A 27,507-nucleotide genomic window follows, 5' to 3' on the forward strand; every position below is an offset into this window, starting at 1 on the left:
CTAATAGTTTAAACAAAAAACGCAACGCAACTCAACTTTTGAACTCTGCAACGCATGTTGAAATATCGGGGAATGTCAAGAGTGTCAGACACGACACATTAGATTTTTTGAAGTATCGTACATTAGATTAACTATTAATAAGATTGCTCCCACATGGTTAGATGCCATGAAAGATGAGTTGAAATCTATGGAACAGAATAAGGTCTGGGATCTTGTTGAGTTACCAGAAGGGTGCAAGAGAGTTGGTTGTAAATGGGTCTTTAAGACCAAACGTGACTCTCGTGGTAACTTAGAACGTCACAAGGCCAGACTAGTTGCAAAAGGATTCACTAAGAAAAATGACATTGACTATAAAGAAACTTTTTCACCAGTTTCAAAGAAGGATTCTTTAAGAATCACTATGGCATTGGTGGCTCATTATGATCTAGAGTTACACCAAATGGATGTGAAAATTGTCTTTCTAAATGGAAATTTAGATGAAGATGTGTACATGGACCAACCAATGGGGTTCATAGAAAAGGGTAAAGAGCACATGGTGTGCAAACTTAAGAAGTCAATATACGGACATAAACAAGCTTCACGACAATGGTATCTTAAGTTTAATGATACTGTTGTCTCTTTTGGATTTAAAGAAAACATCGTTGATCGATGTATATATCTGAAGATCAGTGGGAGCAAGTTTATCTTATTGATTCTGTATGTTGATGATATTTTGCTTGCAACTAACGATCTTGGTCTTTTAAATGAGACTAAGAAGTTTCTCTCTAGTAATTTCGAAATGAAAGATATGGGTGAGGCAGCTTATGTGATAGGAATAGAAATATTTCGTGATAGATCACAAGGACTGTTAGGTTTGTCTCAGAAAGCATACATTAATAGAGTTCTAGAGAGATTCAGAATGGAAAACTGCTCATCATCTCCAGTTCCAATTCAGAAAGGAGATAAGTTTAGTCGTATGCAATGTCCTAAAAGTGAATTGGAACGAAAAGAAATGGAAACAATTCCGTATGCATCATTAGTTGGGAGCTTAATGTATGCTCAGACTTGTACGAGACCAGATATTAGCTTTGCAGTTGGGATGTTGGATAGATACCAAAGTAATTCCGGTATGGATCATTGGAAAGCTACAAAGAAAGTTCTGAGATATTTGCAAGGAACTAAAGGTCACATGCTTACTTATAGAAGGTCTAACAACCTTGAAGTGATAGGATACACAGATTCAGATTTTACAGGATCCGTAGACACAAGAAAGTCTACATGTGGTTACCTGTATCTTTTAGCTGAAGGAGCTATGTCATGGAAAAGTGCGAAGCAAACTGTAATAGTTGCGTCCACTATGGAAGCTGAATTTGTGGCATGCTTTGAAGCTACGATTCAGGCTAAATGGCTACGGAACTTTATTTCAGGGCTTGGATTGGTCGACAATATTGAAAAACCGCTGAAAATTTATTGTGATAATTCCGTAACAGTCTTCTTTTCTAAAAACGACAAATATTCCAAAGGTGCTAAACATATGGAATTAAAGTACTTTGTCGTTAAAGAAGAGGTTCAGAAACAAAGAGTGTCTATAGAGCATATTAGCACCGATCTTATGATAGCTGATCCCTTGACGAAGGGATTACCGCCCAAGACATTTACTGGTCATGTATGTAGAATGGGTATTATGTCAGCTAGTGAATAATGATAATCATTGTTATGTATTAAGTGTTGACACTCTGAGCTCATTGATGAATGTATGTTTCTGTTATTGTCTTATTTTCAATTTATGAATGCATGCAAATATATGTGATGATATTGAAAATATTTGTGGTCCGTAATGAAGACATTATTGTTGGACATAATGTGTACTTCCTATTAAAGTATCATGTTAGAAAGAAGAGTCAATATAGTAGTACATGAAAGGGACTATGTCGACTTGATAGCATACAACCGCCATGACTCATGTTGATTTTATTTCTAATAATGAATTATGGTGAGACAATGTATGGAACCTTTAGCCTAGTAAATGCGCATTATAATGAACGTTGATTAAATCATGAAGGGACACCTCATGACATGAGTCAAGTGAGAGAATGTAAAACTATTTGTCTCATGAGTAATATTATGTGTCAGTTGGTTTAATTAATAAAAAGGGCATTATGGTAATTGACGGTACAAGGGAGCTAAGGGAGTTATTTATAACTAGTAACTGGTGACATGGTTCAGTTACGTTAAAAGAAACTGGAGTTTTCTCTGATAAAAGGTCTTCAGAATTTCTCTCTATCATTGTCTACCCATAAAGGTGTTGAGATATTCAAGTGTGATGAGTCCCACATTGGTTGGTAATGAGCTAAGTGAAGAGTATATAAGTGAAAGGACCCATGAACCCAATGCCTTAAGGTTTTGGGTTGAGACATGGTGTCAGATCCACTTGCTACGGTTGGTGTAGCCTTAGCTCATTGGTGGTGGCCCCCTGCCACGGGCTTCCCCTAGACTCGCTTGACATTGGAGTTTGAGGGAACGAATTTCCCAACAGTGGTATCAGAGCCGGATTGGGCTCGAGCTAGCCTAGTGATTGGCTAGGAGGCGGGTCAAGTACTTTGCGCTTCGGGTACTCGGTTGAGGGGGAGCATACCAATGGTAGGTTTCACACTTGAGGGAGAGATTGTTGAGATATTCAAGTGTGATGAGTCCCACATTGGTTGGTAATGAACTAAGTGAAGAGTATATAAGTGAAAGGACCCATGAACCCAATGCCTTAAGGTTTTGGGTTGAGACATGGTGTCGGATCCACTTGCTACAGTTGGTGTAGCCTTAGCTCATTGGTGGTGCCCCCGCCATGGGCTTCCCCTGGACCCGCTTGACATTGGAGTTTGAGGGAACGAATTTCCCAACAGTGGTATCAGAGCCGGATTGGGCTCGAGCTAGCCTAGTGATTGGCTAGGAGGCGGGTCAAGTACTTTGCGCTTCGGGTATTCGGTTGAGGGGGAGCATACCAATGGTAGGTTTCACACTTGAGGGAGAGATTGTTGAGATATTCAAGTGTGATGAGTCCCACATTGGTTGGTAATGAACTAAGTGAAGAGTATATAAGTGAAAGGACCCATGAACCCAATGCCTTAAGGTTTTGGGTTGAGACATGGTGTCGGATCCACTTGCTACAGTTGGTGTAGCCTTAGCTCATTGGTGGTGCCCCCGCCATGGGCTTCCCCTGGACCCGCTTGACATTGGAGTTTGAGGGAACGAATTTCCCAACAAAAGGTTGTATCCAATCCCTGTCAAAGAAGATACAAGTATAGAAGAGGGTCAAGACTCTGAGAATAGACGTTCCACCATTTAAAGTTCTTCCGCATTAATGGAGAAAGGTACATCTATGTGAAACTCATAAATTCTAAAGGTCCTCTTTCATGTTCTTGAATGATTATGTTTGAACATGAATGAATGAATTACTGATGAATTGCTAACACATAGTTGTTAAAATCTCGATTTATCACTTCGATTCTACGTTTTTACGAATTTTTTTCATCAAAACGATTTTACCCATATTTCAAACGCTTTTTTCGTTTTTAAGATTTTTTACGATTTTTTTACCTTACGATTTTTCATTTTACGATTTTTAGTCCCCTTCCGATTTTACTTAAAATCTCGATTTTAACAACATTGCAAATAGCAATAGATTATCTATAAAAAAAAATAGCAATAGATTCAGGATGAAACCCATTTTATGTTGCTTCAAATCTGTTGATGATTGTCTAAATTTAAAACTCTACAATTCGAATATGGATTAAAGTTTTCATATTTTATAGCATCTCAAATTAAATCCGTGGAATGGTATACAAAATAACTTCTTTTCAAAATCAATGGAATATAAGAGTCTCTTGCATTGTTATGTAAACTGTCGAATCATATGTTATTATATTTAAGTAAATTATTCTTTGTTAAAATATTAATTTTATTAACTTTTATTTCTAATTTTTCAAATAGATTGATATTATATTTAAAAATGACGAGTGTGGAGTCCTAATAAAATTATTTCTTTGTAACTGAAAGATCACATATTTGAATGTGAAAAATAGTCTCTCTCTCTACAAAAATTACTCTCACTTCTACCCTCATTAGGAGTATTTTTATTTTTTTAATAGATATAACAAGGGACGTAAAGGACACACTTTTGGTTTTGATGTTTTTAGAGTTGTTAAAAAATGTTTTAATAAAAAAAAAATATGACTTCCTAGTGGAGAAATCATGGTACAATTATAATATCATAATCAAAGTTTGTTTAAGACCTAAACTTTTAATATACGAGACGTATTCTTCAATTGTACGAAATTACGACAGTTACATCGAAACATATTTGCAGGGCAAAGTTCAACCAAAATCTAAACCTAATTGACACCTTTTCTTTCACTTCTTAATGAATGAAAATTGAATCATATTAGGTATAAAAAAAAACTATATAATTATATTTAAAAAATATTATCAGATTAATATTATTTTAACATATTTTATTCAACTAATGGAGTTAGTTGCACACACACCTTATATGCAATTAGTTGTGCATGTATCATATGCACAACTTCTATCTAGCAAAGCATGGTGAGTTGTGCAACTAACTGAATTTTGCTATATGGTACCATCGTGTTGCCGGATGTGCAGTTCTCTACTATAATAGTCATAATCTTTTCCTATCTTCTAATTCTCTAATCTCAAAACTTATTTCATAAAGGTGTTGATATTTATGAGATAAAATTATTTTTTATAATCTCAAAATTACATAGTTTTGGGGTTTAGAATAAAAAATAAAGGATATTTTAATAAGATACATGTTACAATAGGATAGTAAAACTTTCAAAATATTTTTTATTTTTTTTTAAATTTCAAAATAATGTTATTTTGGGATTGGGATTGTAGGAAATAATTTTATCTCATGTGATAAAGAAACATTTTTTCTTTATCTAAAATATAATAATCTTTTATTGTGTTCATATCAAAATGAGTTCAAATATACAATTAGTTTGTGTGATATGCTAATAATGGTAGAAAATTTGAAGATCGAGATGGCATGGGATGATATTCGAAGGTATAAAAAGACCAATACGTATTAAACTGGTGAATAAATTGAAGATAATAACGTTGCATACATGATGTAATCAAATTTCACAAGAGATGTGAGGTAGCAAAATCGAGTTAATTGCACCCACATAATGTGCAACTAAATGCACACCAAATTAATTTGTATGCAAATAAATACATTAATTGAATGAGGTATGATATTTTTACTAGTAAATATTTTTAAGTATTTGAAAAGTTTTTGAAGAGAAAGAAGAAAAAAAAAATTAATATATTTCTCCGAATACATAATTATATTAAAATAATAATGGATTAATAGTAAAAATATTTAATAGCAAGAATATTGGGTAAAATATTTCAACTTTTTTTTTGCCATTACATATGCCTTAAACTTTGAGTCAATTGCGGAATACCAAACCCATACGTACGACATTCTTCCTGCCACCAAAAGCAAACAAAAAAAATAAACTCTGCCATGTAAGAAGGTATAACTTCTGCATAAAGTCAAAACAAGGAAGATTCACATAAGCTCTCGTAAAGCCACTCCTCAATCTCCTTTTTTCTTATTTAAATTTTTTTTTTTTTTATCACAAACAATGTATAATTTTCCATGTACAATTTAAAAGAAAAAAGAAAAAAGAAAAAAGAGAATTGACAGTTGCTTGCACCTGTTTCCATTCCAAAACTGATGGTGAGGCTCAACTACTCCAGCATAACGACACCTAATTTTTGAAAGTTTGGAAGCAGCAATGACCTCGTGAGGAAACATCCTCAACTAAATTAATATTAATAAACCTCTGTCTATGTGTGTGTGTGTTAGTGAGTTGTATCTGAGACAGGCCTATCCTATCCAAACTACAATCACCACAATGTTGTCCTTGATCATTCTCAATGCAGGTGTCTCACAATCATTAACCTTCCTATTGGGACAGTGAAAAGCAAAGAAAGTTCCTTCTTTGACACTTGACGATCCAAACAAGGTTCAGAGGTTGGTCCTCTTGTATGTTTTTTTTTTTTTTTACACCGTTTTTTCTCTATCTGGGTGTTCTTCAAGTTTTCTCCTTTCTTTCTTTTTTGCATGCTTTTGCTTTTAATTTTAGTTTTTGTCTTCTGGGTTCGTCTTGTCTTGTGGGAAGATATAGCGTTTTAGCATTCACGGGTGATAGCAGGTGAAAACCAGTTTTCCTTATTAGTTATTTGATCTGTCAATGCTATTAATGATTTATATGAAGGAACTCATTGTTGATGGCATTCGTTTAAATTCTGGTAAGCTGTTATAAAACTGGATAAAAAGCTATAAAACAATTCCTAGTTGGTATGTGTGAAATAAGGAAATTCTAGGTTCTTGAAGTAATGGTTCGAATTCAACCTTACTTTTGTTGTTACTATTCTAAATTCCGCGCTTTTTATGTGTGTCTTCAAGCCTGAAAATATGAAAACACCCCATGATTAATTAATGCAACCTAAAAATGTTAGCACATAGAAAAATTCATGCTCTCTCGCTAAGCAACCCTCGATTTTATTATTCCTTATGTTTATTATTTCTTATGTTTATGCTCAAACTTTGCTAGCCACTGGTATCACAATATTTTTTTTTGGGGGGGGGGGGGGGGGGGGTTTGGATAGTTGTTCATTAGGATTTTTTTATTTAATAAACATTTTCCTTTTTTGCAAGTAATGGGTATAATTATAAGTTTCCAATTTCATTTTCGCTTTTTTATTTTTTTATTTTGTGGTTTCTAATTTAACCTTGGACTAATCATTAGATTGTATCACTTCAGTTAAAAGCTTAATTTCATATCTTCGAACTGTCAGATAAATAAAATTGCAATTATATAGCTTCAAAAGATCTGTGTATAAATTAGAGGGTGTTTGGTTTGTTTTTTTATTTTCATTTTCATCTTATATGCTTTTATTTATAACTGCAAAAATGTCATCTTAGTTTCACCATTTCCTTCATAAAATCATGTAAACAAAATTAAAAAAATATATAGTATTTTTATAATTATTAGTGAAAACATTAGCTAACCTTTTATCCTTTCTACTGCAGCGAATTTGGATAAGTTGAGTAGGGCTTGAATGCTGTTACAAGTGATCTATTAATGGGATTCCACCTTGCCTTGTTTCTTTTCCTGGCTTCTCTTCCTTTGACTTTAACTCAAGATGTTGAAAACGGTTCCATTATAGTAGATGGAACCCAAGCAATTGCTGAAACTGATGATAACTTTATCTGTGCTACTATTGATTGGTGGCCTCATGATAAGTGTGACTACAACTATTGCCCCTGGGGGAATTCTTCTGTCGTAAATTTGGTGAGTAGCACATGAAATAAGCAGAGAGAATTTATATATCCCTTCCACCCCAAATTTTTCATTTAGAACTCTAGAAAGCTTTGAAGCAGTTTTAGTCATTATTCATTGTGGACTGGTTTTTCAGGACTTGTCTCAACCTTTCCTTGCCAAGGCAATCCAAAGTATGTATATTCGCATTATGTATGTCCATATGATTTAGAAAATTAGTTCCTCTGATGGCATTCAACTATTTTGTGGCTTCCTAAAACTGCAATGTATTTTGTATTAGTAGTATCATTTTCAGAATATTTACTTCAAGCATGATGTTATTATTTCCATAATGGTTGCTTGATAGCTTTCAAGCCTTTGAGGATAAGAATTGGAGGTTCTTTGCAAGACCAAGTGCTGTATGAGGTAGGAAGTTTGAAGTCCCCTTGTCATCCATTTCAAAAGATGAAAGGTGGATTGTTTGGATTTTCTACGGGATGTTTACACATGAAAAGGTGGGATGAGCTGAATCAGTTTTTCAATAAGACAGGGTGAGAATTTTAACATTGACATTATTGTTTTCTTCACCACCTTCCTCCCCTTTTCTTTCAATACAAAGATAAAATGAGAAAAATAAAATTAGGTCTCTTATGTAGGGTACTGTAAGTCTGTGTAACAAAGTCATAAGATTCATTTGCTAATGAGTCGCTTGCTATTGGTTTTTTTTTAGCCCTGATAGCAACCACAGGGAAAGCCTGTTTCTGTTTAAAAGTTCATTATAACAACATATGCAACTAGACATATCTTCATTGGTTTAGGAGGTCCCTTTTAGCATACTAATTTTGACTTCTGCATACTTATAAAAGTCTAAGCCTACAAATTTGATACCACATCTTAGACCAAAATTTCAAAACATTGAGTTTGAGTCTTTTTCACTTATATTTTCTTTGCTTAGTCTATTCTTGTCTGGTGCAAAATTTTTATCACTCAAACTTAATTATCAACAGAAATGAGGCAACCTCCCTTCCTCCTAAACTTAGAAGAGAGAGAGAGAGAGAGAGAATGGATCTGATTTGAGATTTTGTCCACATGCATTTTGAATGAGTAGTTTTCATTTAGTGTGTGTGTGTGTGTGTGTGTGTGAGTAATTTAACTTACTATCTCTGTAGTATGTGCTAGAATAAGCATATTTATGCTGGAAGAAAGCAGAAACGGGTGGGGAAGGGATGATTATCTGTGGTGTAACTTACTTGGGAGTTTGACACTTGCAGGGCCATGGTGACATTTAGCTTGAATGCGCTACGTGGGAGACACCAGATTAGTCCTACTGTTTGGGGAGGAAACTGGGACTCTACAAATGCTTACGATTTAATAAACTACACTATTTCAAAGGGATACAATATTGATTCATGGGAATTTGGTAGGACAGCAGACAGGGCTATTTGTTATGTTCACTTTTTGTTTCATTGGAACTTATTCTTGCATATGCTGCCGTAGGTAATGAGTTGAGTGGTAAGGGCATTGGTGCTAGTGTTGGCGCTGCACAGTATGGGAGAGACTTGATAAAGCTTAAACAAATTTTACACACATTATACAAGAACTCCAAGTTCAAACCTTCACTTATAGCACCTGGAGGATTCTATGAAAAGCAGTGGTTTGATAAGCTTCTTCAGGTTTCAGGTTCAGGCATAATCAATGTGCTGAGTCATCACTTATATAATTTGGGCCCAGGTTTGATTGTCACTTACCTAGTTCTTCTACTATATGTTGAGTAAATACCTTTTTCGGTCCTCATCAAATCTCACGACGTCCGCTTTAGTCCCTAGCAAATAAAAAGGCTATTCGTGGCCCCTAAAAAATTCAAAATGGACCAATTTAGTTAAAATCATGGTTCCTCACAAATTCAAAAAAAATCCACATTAGTTCCTCAAAAGGACTAAAATTGGTCTATTTGAATTTCTTAGGGACCACAAATAGCCTTTTTATTTGCTAGAAACTAAAGCGAGCATCGTAAAATTTGTTGAGGACGGAAAAGGATATTTACTCTTAAAAAATTTAAACTCATCTTCTATGAAAGATTATGCATTGCGTGTACTCGTAGAGAAAATGCTGTTGTCTGTCCTTTCTAATTAGTTTATAAGTTAGTTTTTCTTTTTCAGGTAGCGATGAACATCTTGAAAGGAAGATTCTAGATCCTGTGCGCTTGAGCAAGGTAGAATCAATTTTTAGCAATCTTTCAGAAACCATTCAAAACTATGGTCCTTGGTGTTCTGCATGGGTAGGAGAATCTGGTGGGGCATACAACAGTGGTGGTCGTTATGTTTCTAACTCATTTGTGGATAGCTTTTGGTAATCTTGGTTCTTCCTTCCATCATTTTCTGTTCCTCTTTTCAAGTGCTAAATTAAGAATTATAATATTTTACTTTGCAAAAATATCATTGAAATTAATTTACGAGTTTTGAAATTTAAATGACTAACAGGTACTTAGATCAACTTGGAATAGCTTCCAGATACAACACAAAGGTTTATTGCAGGCAAACTTTAATAGGAGGAAACTATGGCCTTCTCAATACCACCACTTTCACTCCAAATCCTGACTACTACAGGCATGTGTAAATTGAAAAATGTACAATGAAGGGAAAAAAAAAAAAAAGAGAATGTATATTTTTCCAAATTGTTGAAGAGTTATAATTATGTATAATACATACTGCTTCACATATCTAATCCTATGTTCTGCTGTTGTTTTGAGTAGTGCACTTTTGTGGCATCAGCTAATGGGGAAGAGTGTTCTTGCGGCTTCTAGTGATGTTTTTTCACCTTTTTTACGCACTTATGCTCATTGTTCAAAAGGCAGAGTAAGTGCGCTATCAACTTAATAGAAGGATACAACATACAAAAGAGGACATGAGTATATATAGGATTCATTCTTCTATATCTGATGTTTGCTTACTAATACTAACTTTTTAAAATTTTAATACAACATCATATAAAGCTTAACATACTGACATTTGATATATAAATTTGATCATAAGCATCATGAATATATGTGTATATGCACAAAAGTATATGGTAGATTAGATGTTAGGCATCCTAGTGATGTATTGCCACTTTCAATAGTACTACTAATAGCATTCCTCTAATTCTTCTTAATATCATGCAACAGGACGGTGTAACAATACTGCTGATCAACTTAAGCAATCAGACTCATTTCATACTCACGGTTCATGACCGTATGAATTTGAGTAATGGAGGAAATGAAGATGCTAAAAACATCCATATAGAAAATTCATTCTTTAGTCATCTCAAGAGGGCATTTTCTTGGGTTGGAAAAAAAGGATCAGATGTCACATTCAGGGAAGAGTACCACTTAACTCCAAAAGATGATTACCTTAGAAGCCAAACCATGTTGCTTAACGGTATTCCACTAGAGTTAACAAATGATGGTGAAATTCCAATATTAGATCCAGTACGTAGTAATGTACATTCTCCAATATACATTGCTCCTTTATCCATTGCATTTATTGTATACCCCAACTTTGATGCTCCAGCTTGTGTTGGACACACAAAATTTTAATCAAAAGGTTTCTTGAATCTTGTAGACTTAGGTATTAGGACAATGGGATTGTGAGCTCAGTCATTAAAATTGTATGTAGTAGCCATGTATTGTCTTCATAGCAAAGTCATAACCACCTTTGCCATAATTTATTAGATGCATTATCACCTCGTGAATATATCGTTGGTTCAAATGATCAAAAATAGTCATTGCGTTCCACTTTTCTTCCGCGTCCAACTTAAATCCACTTAATATTATATTTATATAAAAATAATAAGTCTTTATTTCCATAAATTTAACTGTTATAATTTATTATATCATACTTATTACTTAATTATTAATTTTAATAAATTATAATAATTAAATTTACGAAAATCAATAGTTAAGATTTGATGTAAAACTTATTATTCTTACGGCAGTATAAGTTGATATAATTTTGTATCACTTTCTAATTATAAATAAAACCAAATTAGTATATGCCTAATAAGTGATACTTTAATCATAACCTCCACTACTGTTTTTTTTTTCCTCTTTTTTTATACGTCGGAATAGAATAAGTATTATAAACGAAATTTGATCCCTAAAAGATGAATGTATTACATTATATTCCTCCTTAAAACATTTTAATCACCGGTATAATCTTTTAGGGCTGGTTTAGTGGATAAGACAGATAAGAAAAGGCCTATTATAAAATATCACTTCAGTCTGGTTGTACATTGGAGTTGGTGACGGATCAAGTCAATAAAGCAATCAAATTAAGGAATTGCAGTTTTACATAAAAAAAATTGGGTCCCTCTTTTCTCATGTTGTAGGAGAAAGAATTCTCCTACTATAGATATAATAAGTGATGGGTCCCACCTCTCATTAAAAAACAAAAATAAAAAAATTTGTTGCACACATTTCGATGTCTCTCTAGTAGCAAAAAAATTTCTAGTTAACTTCTATAAAAGGAACGAAACATAAGAAAATGAAAAGGATTACAATACCAGTTATGGAGTGTTATAAAATACTCCCACTTTTCCTTATGTGAATTTTTTAAAGAAAAGGAATTGTTTCTTTTTATGTCTATTTATAAATAAAAAAAAAACATTAATTGGTTTTTTAATGTTACACTTAATATATTAATACGAGAGAAGATTATTAGAATAATAATAATTTAAATATTTTAATGAAGAATAAATTAGTTATTTGAACTTATTTTACATATAATTAAAGTTATTTAATAACTTTCATAATTTTTTAAAAAACATCAAACGACAGAATAAAAAGGAGGGAGCGAGGGAGCATGTCATAATTCCTAGGCATTATGTAATCTTCAACAGTGTTGGCTGATTAATTCGATTCTTAATATGCAATTAAAGTGTATAAAAATTGGCTGATTAATTCCTAGGCATTATGTAATCTTCAACAGTGAATCGTTGCTATGAAAAAATTGTCTCACCACAGATTATGAAATCCATTAGTGTATAAAAAAACAAAGATGAAAAAGTATTGAAATCAATCTTATTTTCCAAGTAAACGACGCCCGCGTTGATTAGCACCTTTAATTCGGAAGTTCACCTCATCCACATCATCGGATACATGAATGAGGGCTTTGTTATGCCTGCAACATTTACATAAAAATAACTATTAACAATGAAATCCTTCTGAATAGAATAATAATACAACTAAGTACACACACAGCCAGGTCAAACTGTCAAATAAAAACTATCACATTGTTTTGCAAGGAGTTAGGGGAGAGAGGGGAAAAAGATGAAAATGGTTCTTGTTTGATTATGTTCTGGTTTTTTTATTTTTAAAACTATTCTGTAGAATAGTTATTCAAACAGGTGCTTTTTTTGTGTGTTTTTTTTTTTATTTGCAAGTTAAAAATCAAAACACAAAACAAAAACAATTCGAACATGTTTTCTAAATTTGATTTTAAAAACTAAAAAAAAAGTTACAACTTTTAAAATTATTTTTTACAAAAGAGACCTTATCAAACATGTTTTTAAAAACAGAGAGTATTCAATCAAGGCCTAGTGTTCAAGAATCACTTTAAGGTAAACTTAGAGAACCAATGAATAGAATGCAAATTCACTAACCTCCCAATTTCGAATCCCATGTCAACAGCCATCTCTTTAAGCTCTCCCAATACATCACTTAAATCTGACAGTGCATCATCTTGCTTCCCTTTTTCAAACTGTTTCATGACATTTTATTAAGTAGCTGAATTCAATATTAACAATAAATATAGTTTCGTGCATTTCTACCAATAGTGTTGTGCAAGGCAAAGAGGAAAATCACAAATGAAAATTACAGTATACAGGTTTGGACCCAACAAATAACAATGACTAGAGGGTCAGAGTTTGCAAAATTAATAAAGATTGTAAATAAAACTGGTTTGTTGCAAACTAGTGGTCTGGTCATTAGAGCTAAAACTATAGTAGAAAGTCACCAACACAGAATAATCACAATATTAAAAGCAAAGCTTTGTCATGTTCAGCTGGCTTTAAACAACAATTTAATCTTCACAAAGTTGATACGAACCTCAACTTTTTCAATTGCATTTGTTGGTTCATGAGGTGGTGTCCGCACCTTGGACTGTCCTTTGGGTGCAGAAGTCAATCCCAACTTCTCTCTCTGTTCCAAGTGGTTGCCCTTTCTTCTGACCGGATCATCTGCATATCATGAAGCACATTATGCCTATGATACAAATAAAGGGCAAAAGGCAAATCCCGGTGCACAAGGCTCTCTGACTGGCGAGAATAGGGATAAGGGTCAATTGTACATAGCCTTATTCTTGCATTTTTGCAAAGATGCTGTTTTCCGTACTCAAACCCATGACCTTCCGGTCTAAGCCTATGATAATGATACAAACCAAATTAATTAAATTTAGAAAGGAAAACACATGCATAGAAAATATTAACCTCCAAAAATAACAGGGCCTCTTATTGCACGTGTCTTCTTTGGTTTCCAAGTCTTGGAGAAGAAGCCACCAAGGCTTCCCAAAAGCTTTTCTCCCTGTAAGCAGCAATAAGACAGTTAAAATTTGGTCCAAAATAACAATTTCAATACAGGGTTTTATAACAAAAGAATGTTATGTAGCAAAACAATGTTTTCAAGGTAAACCAACATGAAGACACCATTCATATAGGAGCATTGAAATAAATGTATTAATTAACAAAATTTATACCCGACTTAAATCATGTTCAATGTCAGCAGCAACATGGTGACTCCTGGTAATTTGTTCACCCTGTTGATGAAGGGTGACCAAAGTCTTGGTAGCATCCCCTCTTATGTTCTCTGCTATCTTCAAACAATTGTTGACTGATTTTGTAGTTTCTTCAGCCTTGTAAACAGCATAACTTTCCAATTCTTGCACTGACTGATTCTCTAATCCGCCAGAGTCGCGGAAATCATTCTTATACTTGTTCCGGTCTGCTGATTGAATGGCAAACAAAGATGATGAAGATTTCTTATTGGCATCAATGTCATCAAAAGGGTTGGTATTAACTTCTACTGTATTAAGTGCACGTTCTGAAGAAGTCTTCCTTGAAGAATTATACTTTTTGTTATCTTTTGCCTCATCATCAGAATCAAATGGGTTCGGCCCAGATTTAAGAGGATAGACAGGACCAACAGAACTAGGTTTAGCAACTTTCAAAGGAGATTTCTTTGAACCAAACATTCTCTTTCTTCTTGCAAAACTGATTCAGAAGCAGATTAAGGTAAACTGCTCAACAAATAAGAAACAACAATCCTGTGTGGCTTTAATAGAGGCAAATTTCTCACTGTAAAGGCAAAAAAGCGCAATTCAGTCACTGTTAATATACGAACCTATATATATATATCAAATTCTTAATCCACTTATCGCATAAGCATTAATTTTATTAGCCTACAAGAAACTACATTCATGACATAAAAAGCATTTAACTTGATAAAAAAAATACCGTAAATAAAAAGGGCAAAAAAGATTAACTAAGGAAAAGAGAATGGACAAAAGATACAAGAGTAAAGCAACACAAAGAAAGGGGATCACCAACCACTGATAATGACCGTAAAGAAATTAATAAGAAAAAAAGAAGTAAAAACAAAATAAAAGAAGAGACCATAAATTCAACAAATGAATTGCTTTGTTTGGTTGCTCAGAAAATGAAAGAACATTTTGCAGAAGACTATTAGACGGAAAAAAAAACACAAGATTTTCAATATAAACGGGAAACCCCTTATCAAGAGAGAAAATTGAACTGAATTTGTCTTACAAAAACCGCATATAAACCCAACAAGATAGAAAAAATCTCGCAAGACCCAGATGGATTTAAAGGCTTCTCTCAGCAACAGAATGATAAAAATCAAAACTTGCAGAAGAGAAAACAAGATGGTACCTGGAGAAGTAGACGAATGTGCAGAAAAACTCGTAAAGAACCAACAATTTTAAGAGCTCTAAATGGATAATGAAGTGTGAGACAAAGAGGGAAGGTTTCTATAAGAACTTGGTAATGCAGAAGCCCTGCAAAATCGCGTCAAGAAAGGTCAGAGTCAGAGGGGTGGAAAATTCAGAGAAATCGCAGTTTGCAAGGCAAAATGCTGAGTGAACGTGTTCTTTGAGGGCTTGGTGATGCGCTTCATGTTTTTGTTTCGTTTTGTTTATTATTTTATTTATTTATTTATTATGGCGTTTTTTTTGAAGGGAAATCATTATCTCCTTCTACATGAGATAAGAACTTTTTCCTACACAAATTCATTTTCCGTGCCAATTAATTTTTCTTTTCTTTTTTAATTTAAAACGTGAGATCCACATTTAACTTATCTCTACTTTTTTTGTCTTCTTCTATCCTACAACGTAAGAAAATATGCACCTTTTTTGAATTGAAACGTTGAATGAATCAAGATCTAGTGGGGACCTTTTCAGATGTGATATGTGGAGTCATTTCAACTTTCAAGACTTTGACAACTTCTTTATATTACGGAAATTCCATTTTCCTTTTTTTTAAGAAGTATTCGGGTGAAAAAGATTAAAAAAGAAGAAGGAGAAAACGATTATATCAACTTATGTACTTAAAAATATAAAGAAAATGATATCAAGGGAGGAAAAGATTTGTTGTGAAAGTTACTACTTTTCTACGGGGCATGATATTCTTATATTTATGTAAAATTAAAAAAATTTATATCAATTTTGATTATTAATTTACTTGTATTTAATGATTTAAATATTTAATAAATCAGAATCATTAAATATAAATAAAATTAAAAATGAAGATTAAAGATGTAACTTACAGATCTGATACCCTCTATTCTAATCAATCTCTTGAATGGAAAGAAAGAGAATGAAAAGTAAGAAAAGAATTTTTGTGACTCTATTTTATTAATAGGTTGTGACTTTATATTTACATGTATTTTTATTCATTTATATATATATTTTCATTTTATTTCTTTATCAAATCAAACACAGAAAAAGGCTTTTTTTCACTGAATAATAATAAATTAGAAAAGAAACAACGCGTTTGATTTTCTCTTCCTTTTAATTTTTTAATTCTTTTCTTTTCTTTTTCTTCATGATATACCAATAACATCATTTGGCATAGTTTTTTATTTTATTTTTCCCTTGTTCTATTTTTTTTTGAAAAAAAAATCATTAACTACATCGCATAATTATGTTTCTTTTTTTCTAGTGAAAGGAACATTCTAAATAATTAGAAAATTGTTGCCGGCCATTGACTTAGCATATTGCTATATTACTGGTTGATTAAATATGCGTCCCAAAATGTCACCAAAATCGACGAAGTATTTTATGGTTAAAACTTAAAAGAAGCGGTGTAATAATTATTATTTTTGGTATGTAAAAGGGGTGAAAACAATTCTTTTATATATTATTCATGATCAATTACCTAATTCAATTTGAGCCGAATAAGATCACGTCAACCTTTTAATATGATAATAAAATAATATAGAGGCCTTATGTTACCAAAATAATAATAATAATATAGAGGCCTTTGTTCAAATCCATCTCATTTGCTGATAGAGAGACAATAACAAATCGATACAAATTAATCAGACTATTGAGGAGCAATACTTGTATTGTGAACTTTGATGCAAATCATGCAATCTTAATTATAAAAAGTTGTAATAATAAAAAGTTTAAAATGTAATCTTAATATTGATGTGCATGTATATGATGGTTGTAATTTATTAAATTGCATTCTTGATTAATTATTAATTTTTAACAAATTATATTCATCGAATTTTCATAAATCAATGATTAAGATGATTCTTGTTCCGGCCAGCCTAATCGAATGACCCAACAAGGCAGGCTCAACCCCAGAGCATCAAGCCATGTTAGCCCTAGTAGCCCCTGTCATGCCAGTACTGTTATCGCTACACTCATGCGACAGATCCTCCAACATAAGACACTTTAATGTCTTACATTGAGATATTTTCTCCATCCTCTCACCCCCTCTGACCTCTATGTGGATATTCTCTCACACTGCTATTACACCAACAGTTGTTACTGGCGTAACAGTAGCTGCAAAGTGACTTGCCCCGGCAAGGCATGGCACATTGAGCTCTTCTCCAAGAGAGTTGACCTGACTCGCTCTCCCACAACAGGCAAGGCATCAGCCTTTGCTATAAATACTTTCCCTTTTTCCCAGAGAAGGGATCTGAGATTCATGAGCCGTTACCCTGCTGCATCGAAGAGCCACTGTTGCTCCTAACACACCTCCTTTCACTGCACTTGAAAGATCATTGCTTAGCTTGGGTCTATACCTCTGCTGACGGTAATACCCCTATTGTGACCATTTCACCCATTCGGGTTATATATTGGACTTTTAGCCTGCCAACGGTTCAATTCTCTTGAAGATAAAGCTTGATCCCAAACTTGGATCATGGGTATGTTTAAGAATAGATTATTTTATAAAAAAAATACAATTTCTTTTTAAAGTTATTTATTAAAAGTTTTAAATAAAATAATATTGGGGCTTTAAGCCCCTCCCCTCTACCAAAAAATAAAATGAAATATAAAATACTTTTTAATAAAATAAGTTAATCTAGACATGGTATGAGACAAAAACTTGATATTGAAATTGAGATTTTTCAATGGATTAAAAATAAGACTTATGAATTTGGCCAACCAAAAATAAGTGGGCGAAGGTAGGCCTTAGGAGTCAATAGCCACCAAGTCCAAATGACTTGCTCCACCATAACAAGTTATGAACAATACTAACATCTGTACCTTTTAATACATGGAAAGACTTTTATGTAAAGACTCTTAATACATGGAAATAGGTTAGCCTTGGAGCTAAACAATTCATATAAAGGCTTTCAAGTTGAAATTAAAATGTACGTTCTGAACAACTATAGAAACCAGGATTCATGGAAAATTATAAGGAATGCTATTTAATATGCTAATATTGCAATATGAAGATATTACTTACAGACGTGCTCAAATAATTCAATATCATGGTAACTTGTAATTTATCCGTAGAAATGGGCTATTTGACCATTTTGTCCCTCATTAATTAATTAATAACCATTTTGTCCTTGATTCAAAACTATCTATCAATCTGCCCCTCTTTAATCGACTAATTTGAATTTTTAATCGACTAAATAGTTGTTAGGAGATTTAATCGACTAAATCTCCCTACTTAATCGATTAAAAAATCATACTGACTTGTTTTACTTTGTTGTCTGTTGGGAGATTTAGTCGACTAAATAGGGAGATTTAGTCGATTAAATCTCCCAACAGCCATTTTTGCCTGTTTTGACCATTTAATCGACTAAAAATGCAAGGTAGTCGATTAAAGAAGGGCAGATTGATAGATAGTTTCGAATCAGGGACAAAATGGTTATTAATTAATTAATAAGGGACAAAAGGGTGAAAAAGCCGTAGAAACGTAAGAAAATAATTTCTTTTTTTTTTGGAGTTACCCAACCCTAATTACCTCTTTGAAGTGAGTTGGCTCCCTCCGGTATCCCCACAAGCTTCGACTCTTTGAGCCGGCTATGGGACTAATCCGGAGTGCGGGGGTCAGTAATGGCTAAAGGTTCAGCCCCCTCCCCAAGAATGCATTCAGCGAGAATCGAACATATGTCCAACCCCACTAACTCAGCGCCAAGGAACCAACTGAGCTGCACCCATTGGGTTTGACCAAAATTTTGGTTTCTAAAAACTCGAATTTCAAAAATACCAAAGCATGTTGACAATTTCAGAAGTTTTAATTATTCTTTATACAAGAATTGTCCCGTTTGTTTTAGATTTAAATTCCCAAGATAAAAAAATAAAAAATATTTCCCAAGATACACTGGATACAAAAACTTGACATTCAGGACCATTTTTGAGACCTGAACATGGGCCCATGGAATCACCATATTTTTTAGTTTTTAGCATGCTCCACAAACCATGTGGCTCCTTTCTCTCGAGATGTGCATTTGAAACCTTGCAGATTGTTTTTTTTTTTTTTTTTTATAAATTACAGATATTCTCCACAAGAGGTAATCATGTTCGAACAGAGAAGATTCACATCATGATGGAGCTAGTTCTCCTAAACCTTGCAGATTTTGTACTTAAACCAAACCAAGTACAAAAAAAGACGTTTTAGTTTGGTCGTCAACAATTAATCATTAAAAAACATGCACTGAAACCGGTGAAATTATACCAACTACATTCATAGGTGGATCATGTACAATTACTCCACACAGCCCCCAAAACAAAGAGAGAGAGAAAAACTCCGGGCAAGTCCTTGCACGCACCCCATACTTTCAAAAAACCTTGCCACTTACACATCCTCTTAAGTGATCATTCTCTGGCCTTCTATACAACCCACTTTGATTCTTTCGGCTTCGATGGAATCTTTGAGACTAAGGCACAAGAAGAAATCCTAGATTTCAATTTTCCTTCAGAGAAAAACACACCGTTGCTATCCAGAATATAACAAATTTTTTGCCAGGATACTTTGCAGAACTATACACCCTGAGAAAGAATAGCAATTCAAATCAGTGCAACGGAAGGAGGAAGATTGACAGTATATAAATATTGTAAACGTCAGAACGATTGGGCCTAACTCAATCCAAAAAGCTAGCCCGTAAAGTGAGGAAAAAAAGGGTACTCATTCATTATAAAGGGTACTCAGCCCATATATTTAGCATATGTGGGATATCTTGACACACCCCCTCTCAAGCCCACGATAGGTTATCTCGAGCATGAGGTTGACTGGAACGCCTCCCCTCAAACCTAGGACTGGTTATCTGATGCATGAAATTCACAAGAGGCTTTATTAAATATGCGGGACCGCTAGGCAGTTACCATTATACATAACACTCCTTGCACTTGCAATTGCTACCTTATTATCATCGTGGTCAGTGGATACAACCCTCAAGGAAGTTACAAAGCAATTTGACTACCCCACCAACTCTATCCGAGGCAACAAATTATGCTTTCATGGTTGACCTTGTAATATATGTTTACTTGGATGATTTCCACGACACAACACCCCCACCAAGTGTATACACATACCTACTTGTGGACTTGGTTTCACTAGAGTTGGTGATCCAATTTGCATCACAATATCCTTCCAGTATCGCAGGATATTTCGAGTAATGCAAAACATGGTTTTGAGTATGCTTGGAGTGACCCGAGATACATGTCACTTCTTTCTAATAATTCCCATTTGTGTTGCTTGTATATCAACTTAGCACGCTAATAAAAACCTTGGGATGCACCACCCCAAAAGCTAGCTCAAAGGGTGGGATTGCCCAAGGCCTTATAAACCCCACATTAATTGCCCATACAACCAATGTGGGACTCCAAGTCCCATACCTTGCAAATGGGTCCCTAACATTCCACCACGCTCTGCAGTCTCGGCGCCCATGCCGGCTGGCTTTGCGCTAGTCTTTTACTAGCCCCGAGCGAACACTGCAATGCCGGCGTCACCACCCGCGCCGCTCGATTGCAACCGGGAGACATAGTGGAAGGCTCTGATACCATTTGATAAAAACCTTGGGATGCACCATCCCAAAAGCTACCTCAAAGGGTGGGAGTGTCCAAGGCCTTATAAACCCCACATTAGTTGTCCATACAACCAATGTGGGACTCCAAGTCTCATACCTTGCAAATGGGTCCCTAACACACGCTTATAACATTTGATATGTTATGTCTATTGCAGTTCATGACATACATTAAAATGCATAGTATACTAGCATACTCAACATGTTTCTTAGCTTGACCATTATTCTTATCCAATTTATAAATTAATATCTCCTGGAATCTTTCCCAACAAGATAAGGATTATATACTGGACTATGAACACAATCTAACAAGTATTGAGTTCAATTTCCATTTTGATGTTTTAAGCACTTAGCAAACTACTTTTATGTTGAGAGGGAAACTTTTGAGATACGTTGAGACAAACCTGTAAGGTCATTCTCTATCGCTGAACCTGAAAGACTTAAGACAATGCCAGCCTCTATGAGTCTATGTTTCATGGAGATGTCTGGCAGCAATTAAGGACTTTTGTGCTCTCTTTGAAGCTTGAATAAAAACAAAAAAGGAAAAAGTAAAAAAGTTACTCCTTTGGATGACCTCTAACTGATAAGAAAGAGAAAACAAAAAAGAGAGGTTTTTAACTTCTAAATTCATATTCATACCTGAGCCTCTAACTCAGCAATTCTTTGCAAGGACGCCTGTTCAATGCAAGCACGGCGCTTACATTCCTCTTCTAGCAAACATGTAAATTGGTATCTCAGCTCTGCCATTTCCTGAACTAAGTCCTCTGCTTCTTCTTTGGCCTTCAATTTTTCTTCTCTTAATTCTTCCTAGTAAAGGAAGTCAAAATACCATATAAATCTCCAAGCTTAAGCAAATGACTTGAATCACGGAGTTATGTCAAACAAGTCCTGTTCTCTTACTTTCGTGTTTAACAAATTCACATAGACCACTTCAATTATTACGCCTAGATGGATGGCCATACCTTAAGTTTCTTCAAAAGAAATTCATATTCTTGGATCTGATGTGACCTCTCCTTCTTCCCTTCTAAATCTGCAGTTGGATCTACAATCATTGCCAATCTTCCATGGAGTGGACCCCATACTTCTCCACAAGTGCTGAGGAAATATTAGGAAGACATTGCCAGAAAGTTTAGTGAAAGCATACTTCAAATTGTAAAATTATAAATACAAAAAGGAAAGGAAACAATCAGACACCTATATTATCACTAACGATAGTGAAAAAGACACATAATCAAATCTTTTCCTATACATAACTATAAGGTAGACATGTTTAGTTTCTCTTCTTTCTTTTTTTGGTACATTGAGGGGCTCAGCCCCTATAAAGAAAAGCAACTAGCAAGAAATGCAACGAAGTTTGGCGACAGAAGAATAATTTGCTAACAAGAAGGTCCTAATATCAGAGGGGGGATCAGAGAAGACAATATAATCTTTCTTGTCTATATGTTTAGTTTCTTTTAACATGCATGTTTGCTGTGAAATATTGCATTTAAAATATGATTTAGAACTACATTATCAGAATAAGGAATAAGGAGTATTAGAGAAATATAAAGTTATTAATGTAGCCTCACCCATGAGCTTAAGCTTTTGGATTGAATTGGTTTTTTACATGGTATTAGAGCCTTCGTGACCACGTGGTCACGAGTTCAATCCTCACTGCCCCCATTCAGTTAATAAATAATTGCATATTGTGGAATTTCTTAGCACAGGTAGGTTGAGCCTGATGCATCATCCACCCTTCAACCTCAATGGGCTCTCATGTGAGGGGTCGTGTTAGAGAAATGGAAAGTCATTAATGTAGCCTCACCCATAAGCTTAAGTTTTTGAGTTGAATTGGTTCTTTACAAGGAGCAAAATGGAACATAATTCAACTTACATAAACTAGTAAAGGATTAACCTATTTCTTTAATTTTCTGAATCCGTCCCATCTATATTGGAATTATATAAATTCAAAATACCAAAAGGTGCAAATAAGTCTACTTAATAACACTTGTATCAGACATACAGTTATTAACTATGATCATATTAATAATGTTATGACTTAGTAAAAGTAGCTCTCTATTTGTTTTATCACCAAACTAAAAATGGAAATTTATTATGATGAGAGAAGGAAAAAAGTAGATTAAGGAAACCCCATTACTGTTGTATTGACTTGAAGTAGCAAAAGTGGCAATCTCACTTTCAGAGACTATCAAAAGAAGATCAAGCCAATTTAGATGGAAGAGTTGTAAAGAACCATTTCAACCCAAAAGCTTAAGCTGTTGGTAGAGGTTACCCTAATGGTTTTATATATCTCTAACACGCCTCCTCACACGAAAGCCCACTGGGCTTGAAGGGTGGACAATGTACAGGCACACCTACCTGTGCTGAGAAACTCCACAAGACTTACTTAATTATTAATTAAATGGGGGGCGATGAGGATCGAACCTGTGATACTGAAGCTCTGATACCATGTAAAAAACAATTTCAACCCAAAAGTTTAAGCTGTTGGGTGAGACTACCTTAATGGTTTTATATATCTCTAAACAAGAGTAAACAGTAGATCCCAATGAAAACACCTACCTGTGCTGAGAAACTCCACAAGACTTACTTAATTATTAATTAAATGGGGGGCAATGAGGATCGAACCTGTGATACTGAAGCTCTGATACCATGTAAAAAACAATTTCAACCCAAAAGTTTAAGCTGTTGGGTGAGACTACCTTAATGGTATTATATATCTCTAACAAGAGTAAACAGCAAATCCCAATGAAAACATCATCCTTCACATGTCACATATAATTAAACAAAACTTCAAAATATGTACCTTTCGTCCTCTGGTATGGTAGAATTGCTCCCTTGTTCACTCAAGGAAGATTGATTCTTGAGTTGTGATCTGTCCTTGTTTTCCAGCCAGTATTTATCCTTTTGAGAAAAAAAATTATTGTTCTTGTTGGTAGTATCAAGCTTCTCTTTAAGTTCCCTATTTTCTTCATTTAGAGAGGTGATGATTTTTTGTGCATCCTGCAATGCTAGCTGTAGCTCGTCAATTAATCTACTCATTCTATTATTTTCTTCTAGAGTTTCATCCTGGATTTTCTTGGCTTCGAAAAAACTCTGTTCCAAGGCCATCATATCAAGCTTCATACTCTCTACTTCAAACTGAGACTCTAATGCCATGGACGAAAACGATTCCTCCAATTTCTCTATGGACAAAGCTGAATTCTCTAAATCTAATTCTTTAGTCTCTAATTCCTGGATCAAGGAAAATTGCTTTAACTTGGATCTTTTCAGCTCCTCCCTTAAGCTGAAAACCTCTTCTTGTAAACGTTCCACCTCCTCCAGTTTCAATTCAAGGCTGCAAACACGCTCTTCTAGATAGTTCACCTCTGTGTTCCTTGCACTGAGTTGATCCTGAAGATAATCTGTATAATATATAAACAAATTAAGCCCATGAAACAGTACTAAAACCTCAAAATTTCAGTGCATTATTCGATAAATAAATGCATTCCATGAAAGAGTACCTATTTCTTGAGAACAATTCAGCAGCTCTTTTTCCAACCTCTGGATGTGTTCCTTATCTTCAGTATGAGCTTCTGATAATGACTTCTCATGTTGTTCTAGTATCTACATCAATGTCATAAATCAGATTGGTATCAGGTGTTTGTTTAAAAAAAAAAATTGTAGTCATTTCATGTGTCTATCTATCTGGCTGATGTAAACATCAGAGCATGCCTTTATTTTGAAGTTCAGCAGGATGAGTTTGTGTATAGAAATTTCCCGCAGGATAAATGCATGGGGAGCTCTCTAACAAGCATTACAGTATTATATTATTGCCTTCAAATTGCCACAAAACCAAAATATAGTTATAGTATAGTATTGCACAATATCACCTCTTTTTTGCTGCAGAGGGCATAGAGAGACTCATCTTAGTTTCTTGAGTAAAGCCATTTTACTTTCAGATTAAAGAGTTACAAAACAAAACACATGAAGATGCCAAAATTTTAAAAGCAAGTTCTTCCTGGTCTTTCTGGTTATGACTTATGAGTTAATTACAGATATTATTGATTGGATATCTTATAATGATATCTTAAACGTTTTGGGATAGAGAACGTTTTGAAATGTCCTTCACTTTTCCACGCTGCAAATCACAGACAAAAAATAAATTGGTAAAAAGAGAGAAAAAAAATGATACATCATGCATAAACTACATTTCTAAAAAAACATGTCAAACTCAACCAATATTTGAAAAGCTTACAACATTGACATAGAAGTACTACTTCATTCTAGTGGGTAGGAGTAACAGCGGAAAAATGATAAAGCAATCCAAAATACATATAAGGTGTTTCACCCTCTTAAGTTTCATGTGAAAGCCACTAATAAATTGATAATGCAACAAGGGGTAACAAAAAATGACATAACAAAAACCAATCAAGAGTCAAGACTACCAAACACAGCAATATTAACCAAGCTCAAGGAGAAAGAGAGATAATTAGGTTAAAAAGGGGGATGGTACCTCTCTGCCTCTTGTTCCAAGTTGAAAAAGTTCTCCCGCATTAAAGGGAGGATCACTATCACTTCTGAAGCTATTTGACATTTATGTAAGCAAATTCAACACAAATGCATTGGACTAAAGGTACCTGATTGATGTTCATTAGCAAATGAACCATGTTAAAATTTTACAACAATAAAGAGAGAGATAATGAGTGAATGACCACAACCAATACACAAAACCATCCGCAACTAATGAAATGGAAATTCGAGAATCAAAACCATAAGGAATGATGAAACGCTGCTAAGAAACTTATTTTAAAATAAAATAAATAAAAAATAAAATTGGTAGTTACAATACAAGTAAAAGGGGATATACATTAATTTTGATACGTCCTTCAAAATAATGACTAACTTTACGAATTTATAAAATAAAAAACCCCCATATAGAAATTCAATCACCAGAAAGTAGGATTTGGAAGATGTAAAAATCGAGATTTAGACCTAACCCGAATAAGAGGAAGAATAGCAATGGTGGCGGTGACAGAGCCACACCACTATGGTGCTTACCCAAACATTCGGTTCCAAGTTCGCTGCCACCCATCGAGGACATTCTTGTCCTTTTGTTATCTCTTCGATCTTTGGGTAACACTGCTTATTTTTCAAAATACCCATTCCTCCCGTATGAACTGTTTTTTTTTTTTTTAAATAACTTTTTCATTACTACTTGACAGATAAATTAAAAATAAATAATCTCAATTACATTATATCATTTTTTTATTTTGACGTACAACTTATTTATTATATTTTCAAATGAATACTTGGATAACGTGAAATAAAAATATTATTTTGGTTTCGATATATGTATGATGTATCCAAATATTTGATATTTTAAATTATTACTTGACTCAGTCAAATATATATATATATATATATATATATTTTTTTTATTTTTTTTTTTTGAAAAGTTCAAAAACTCCCCTATAGTTTTGCTTTGAATTATGGGTTCGCTTTTTCTGCAGTTACTGCAGATAACTTATCTGCAGTAAGTCAATACGACGTCGTTTTGGGACAGAAATCATGGTGTTTTGTAATTTTAATTTATTTCAGGGTTATAAGAATCTTTATATTTATAATTTTTTAAGATTTCAATACCAAAACGACGTCGTTTTGAGAATAAATACAGATAACTTATCTGCATTAACTGCAGAAACATTTTTCCCTTGAATTATTTGTACTTTGTACTTTTTTTCAATCACTTTCCTCCTATAATTCTTTTCATTCAAACTTATTCTTAATATTATTAAAATTAAATTAATATGTCTATTTTGCCTTTCTCAGAAGAAGAGAATAAATTGAGGACCAAAAAAATAATAATAATAAATATGTTGAAAACTTTGAACATTTATAGTAAAGACTAAAAATAAAAAAATGAAAATAGGAGGACAAATATATCAAATATGTCTAAATCAAAAAGAAGAAAATAGATTGAGGACAAAAAAAGAATAAGAAAAAAATGTTGAAAATTTATACCAATAATAGAAAAGACCAAAAGTAAAATAGTGAAAATAGTTTAAATCAAAAAGAAGAAAATAGAGTGAGGATAAAAAAATAAGATCAAATATGTTAAAAATCTATAACACTAACAAAAAAGATTAAAATTAAAAAGAAACAAATAGACTAAATAAAAAAAATAGAACAAAGAAATAAAAGAAAAAGAAATCACTATTGTTAGATTTTAACATATTTTATTTTATTTTTCTTCTATTTTTTTTTATCTTCAGTATAATTTTTTTATATATATTTATGTTTGGTTTTTTTATTTTATTTTTTAACTTTTTGTATTTTCTATCACTATTAAAAGAAATGAAAATAAAAAGGCGAAAAAGAAATCATTGTTGTAGATTTTTAATATATTTTCTTCTTTTTTATTTAGACAGATGCCTTATTTTTTCTTTTTTTTCTTTTTTTGTTTTTATCTATTTTTTATTTAGATGCCTTATTTTTTCTTTTATTTCTTTTTTTGTTTTTGATCCATTTTTTATTTAGACTTTTATATTTTTATTTATTTTTAGTCTTCTCTGTTATTATTGTAAGTTTTCAACATACTTGATTTTTTTTTTTGTCTTCTCAGTTTATTTTCTTCTTTTTGATTTATACATATATGATTTTTAT

General features: G+C 33.4%; 2 protein-coding genes across 6 annotated transcripts; one reads left to right on the plus strand and one right to left on the minus strand.

Moving 5' to 3' along the window:
- The first annotated feature begins 5,911 nt into the window (after nt 1-5,911).
- LOC133292250 (heparanase-like protein 1) lies at nt 5,912-10,957 on the plus strand. Its single transcript, XM_061490645.1, has 10 exons — nt 5,912-6,037; nt 7,100-7,361; nt 7,486-7,522; nt 7,696-7,879; nt 8,600-8,748; nt 8,826-9,059; nt 9,488-9,677; nt 9,809-9,934; nt 10,081-10,183; nt 10,492-10,957. The coding sequence occupies exons 2-10, from the start codon at nt 7,152-7,154 to the stop codon at nt 10,900-10,902; spliced, it is 1,644 nt and encodes a 547-aa protein (XP_061346629.1). The 5' UTR covers nt 5,912-6,037; nt 7,100-7,151; the 3' UTR covers nt 10,903-10,957.
- Nucleotides 10,958-12,260: 1,303 nt separating this feature from the next.
- Nucleotides 12,261-25,981, minus strand: LOC133292216 (SNAP25 homologous protein SNAP33-like). 5 transcript variants are annotated; one of them, XR_009748887.1, is made up of 8 exons: nt 25,903-25,981; nt 25,358-25,481; nt 24,366-24,468; nt 23,669-24,266; nt 21,828-21,960; nt 21,505-21,672; nt 21,270-21,387; nt 14,632-14,654 (listed from the first exon to the last, which is right to left on the minus strand). XR_009748887.1 is itself a non-coding variant. In XM_061490596.1 (6 exons), exons 2-6 carry the CDS (start codon nt 14,549-14,551, stop codon nt 12,385-12,387), a joined length of 918 nt encoding a protein of 305 aa, XP_061346580.1. In that variant the 5' UTR covers nt 14,552-14,654; nt 15,249-15,427; the 3' UTR covers nt 12,261-12,384. The 5 variants fall into 5 exon arrangements, 2 of the variants coding, with proteins under 2 accessions (XP_061346580.1, XP_061346579.1); XR_009748884.1 differs by lacking the exon at nt 14,632-14,654 and adding an exon at nt 19,418-19,831; XR_009748886.1 differs by lacking the exons at nt 14,632-14,654; nt 25,903-25,981 and adding exons at nt 19,418-19,831; nt 25,842-25,852.
- Nucleotides 25,982-27,507: the final 1,526 nt, after the last annotated feature.

This window comes from Gastrolobium bilobum, unplaced genomic scaffold (genome assembly GCF_033153095.1).
Source record: "Gastrolobium bilobum isolate Gb01-03AN ecotype WA unplaced genomic scaffold, APGP_CSIRO_Gbil_v1 utg2182, whole genome shotgun sequence".
NCBI classification, from domain to species: domain Eukaryota; kingdom Viridiplantae; phylum Streptophyta; class Magnoliopsida; order Fabales; family Fabaceae; genus Gastrolobium; species Gastrolobium bilobum.

Excerpts from the sequence above, each read along its gene's own strand:
- LOC133292250 (XM_061490645.1), top strand. The coding sequence starts at position 7,152 with ATGGGATTCCACCTTGCCTTGTTTCTTTTCCTGGCTTCTCTTCCTTTG. Across the intron at positions 7,880-8,599 it reads CAGTTTTTCAATAAGACAGG|GGCCATGGTGACATTTAGCT; the intron begins GTGAGAATTTTA and ends TGACACTTGCAG. Across the intron at positions 9,060-9,487 it reads CTTATATAATTTGGGCCCAG|GTAGCGATGAACATCTTGAA; the intron begins GTTTGATTGTCA and ends TTTCTTTTTCAG.
- LOC133292216 (XM_061490595.1), bottom strand. The coding sequence starts at position 25,438 with ATGTCAAATAGCTTCAGAAGTGATAGTGATCCTCCCTTTAATGCGGGA. Across the intron at positions 24,469-25,357 it reads TTGGAACAAGAGGCAGAGAG|ATACTAGAACAACATGAGAA; the intron begins GTACCATCCCCC and ends ACATTGATGTAG. Across the intron at positions 21,961-23,668 it reads ACCATACCAGAGGACGAAAG|CACTTGTGGAGAAGTATGGG; the intron begins GTACATATTTTG and ends ATATTTCCTCAG.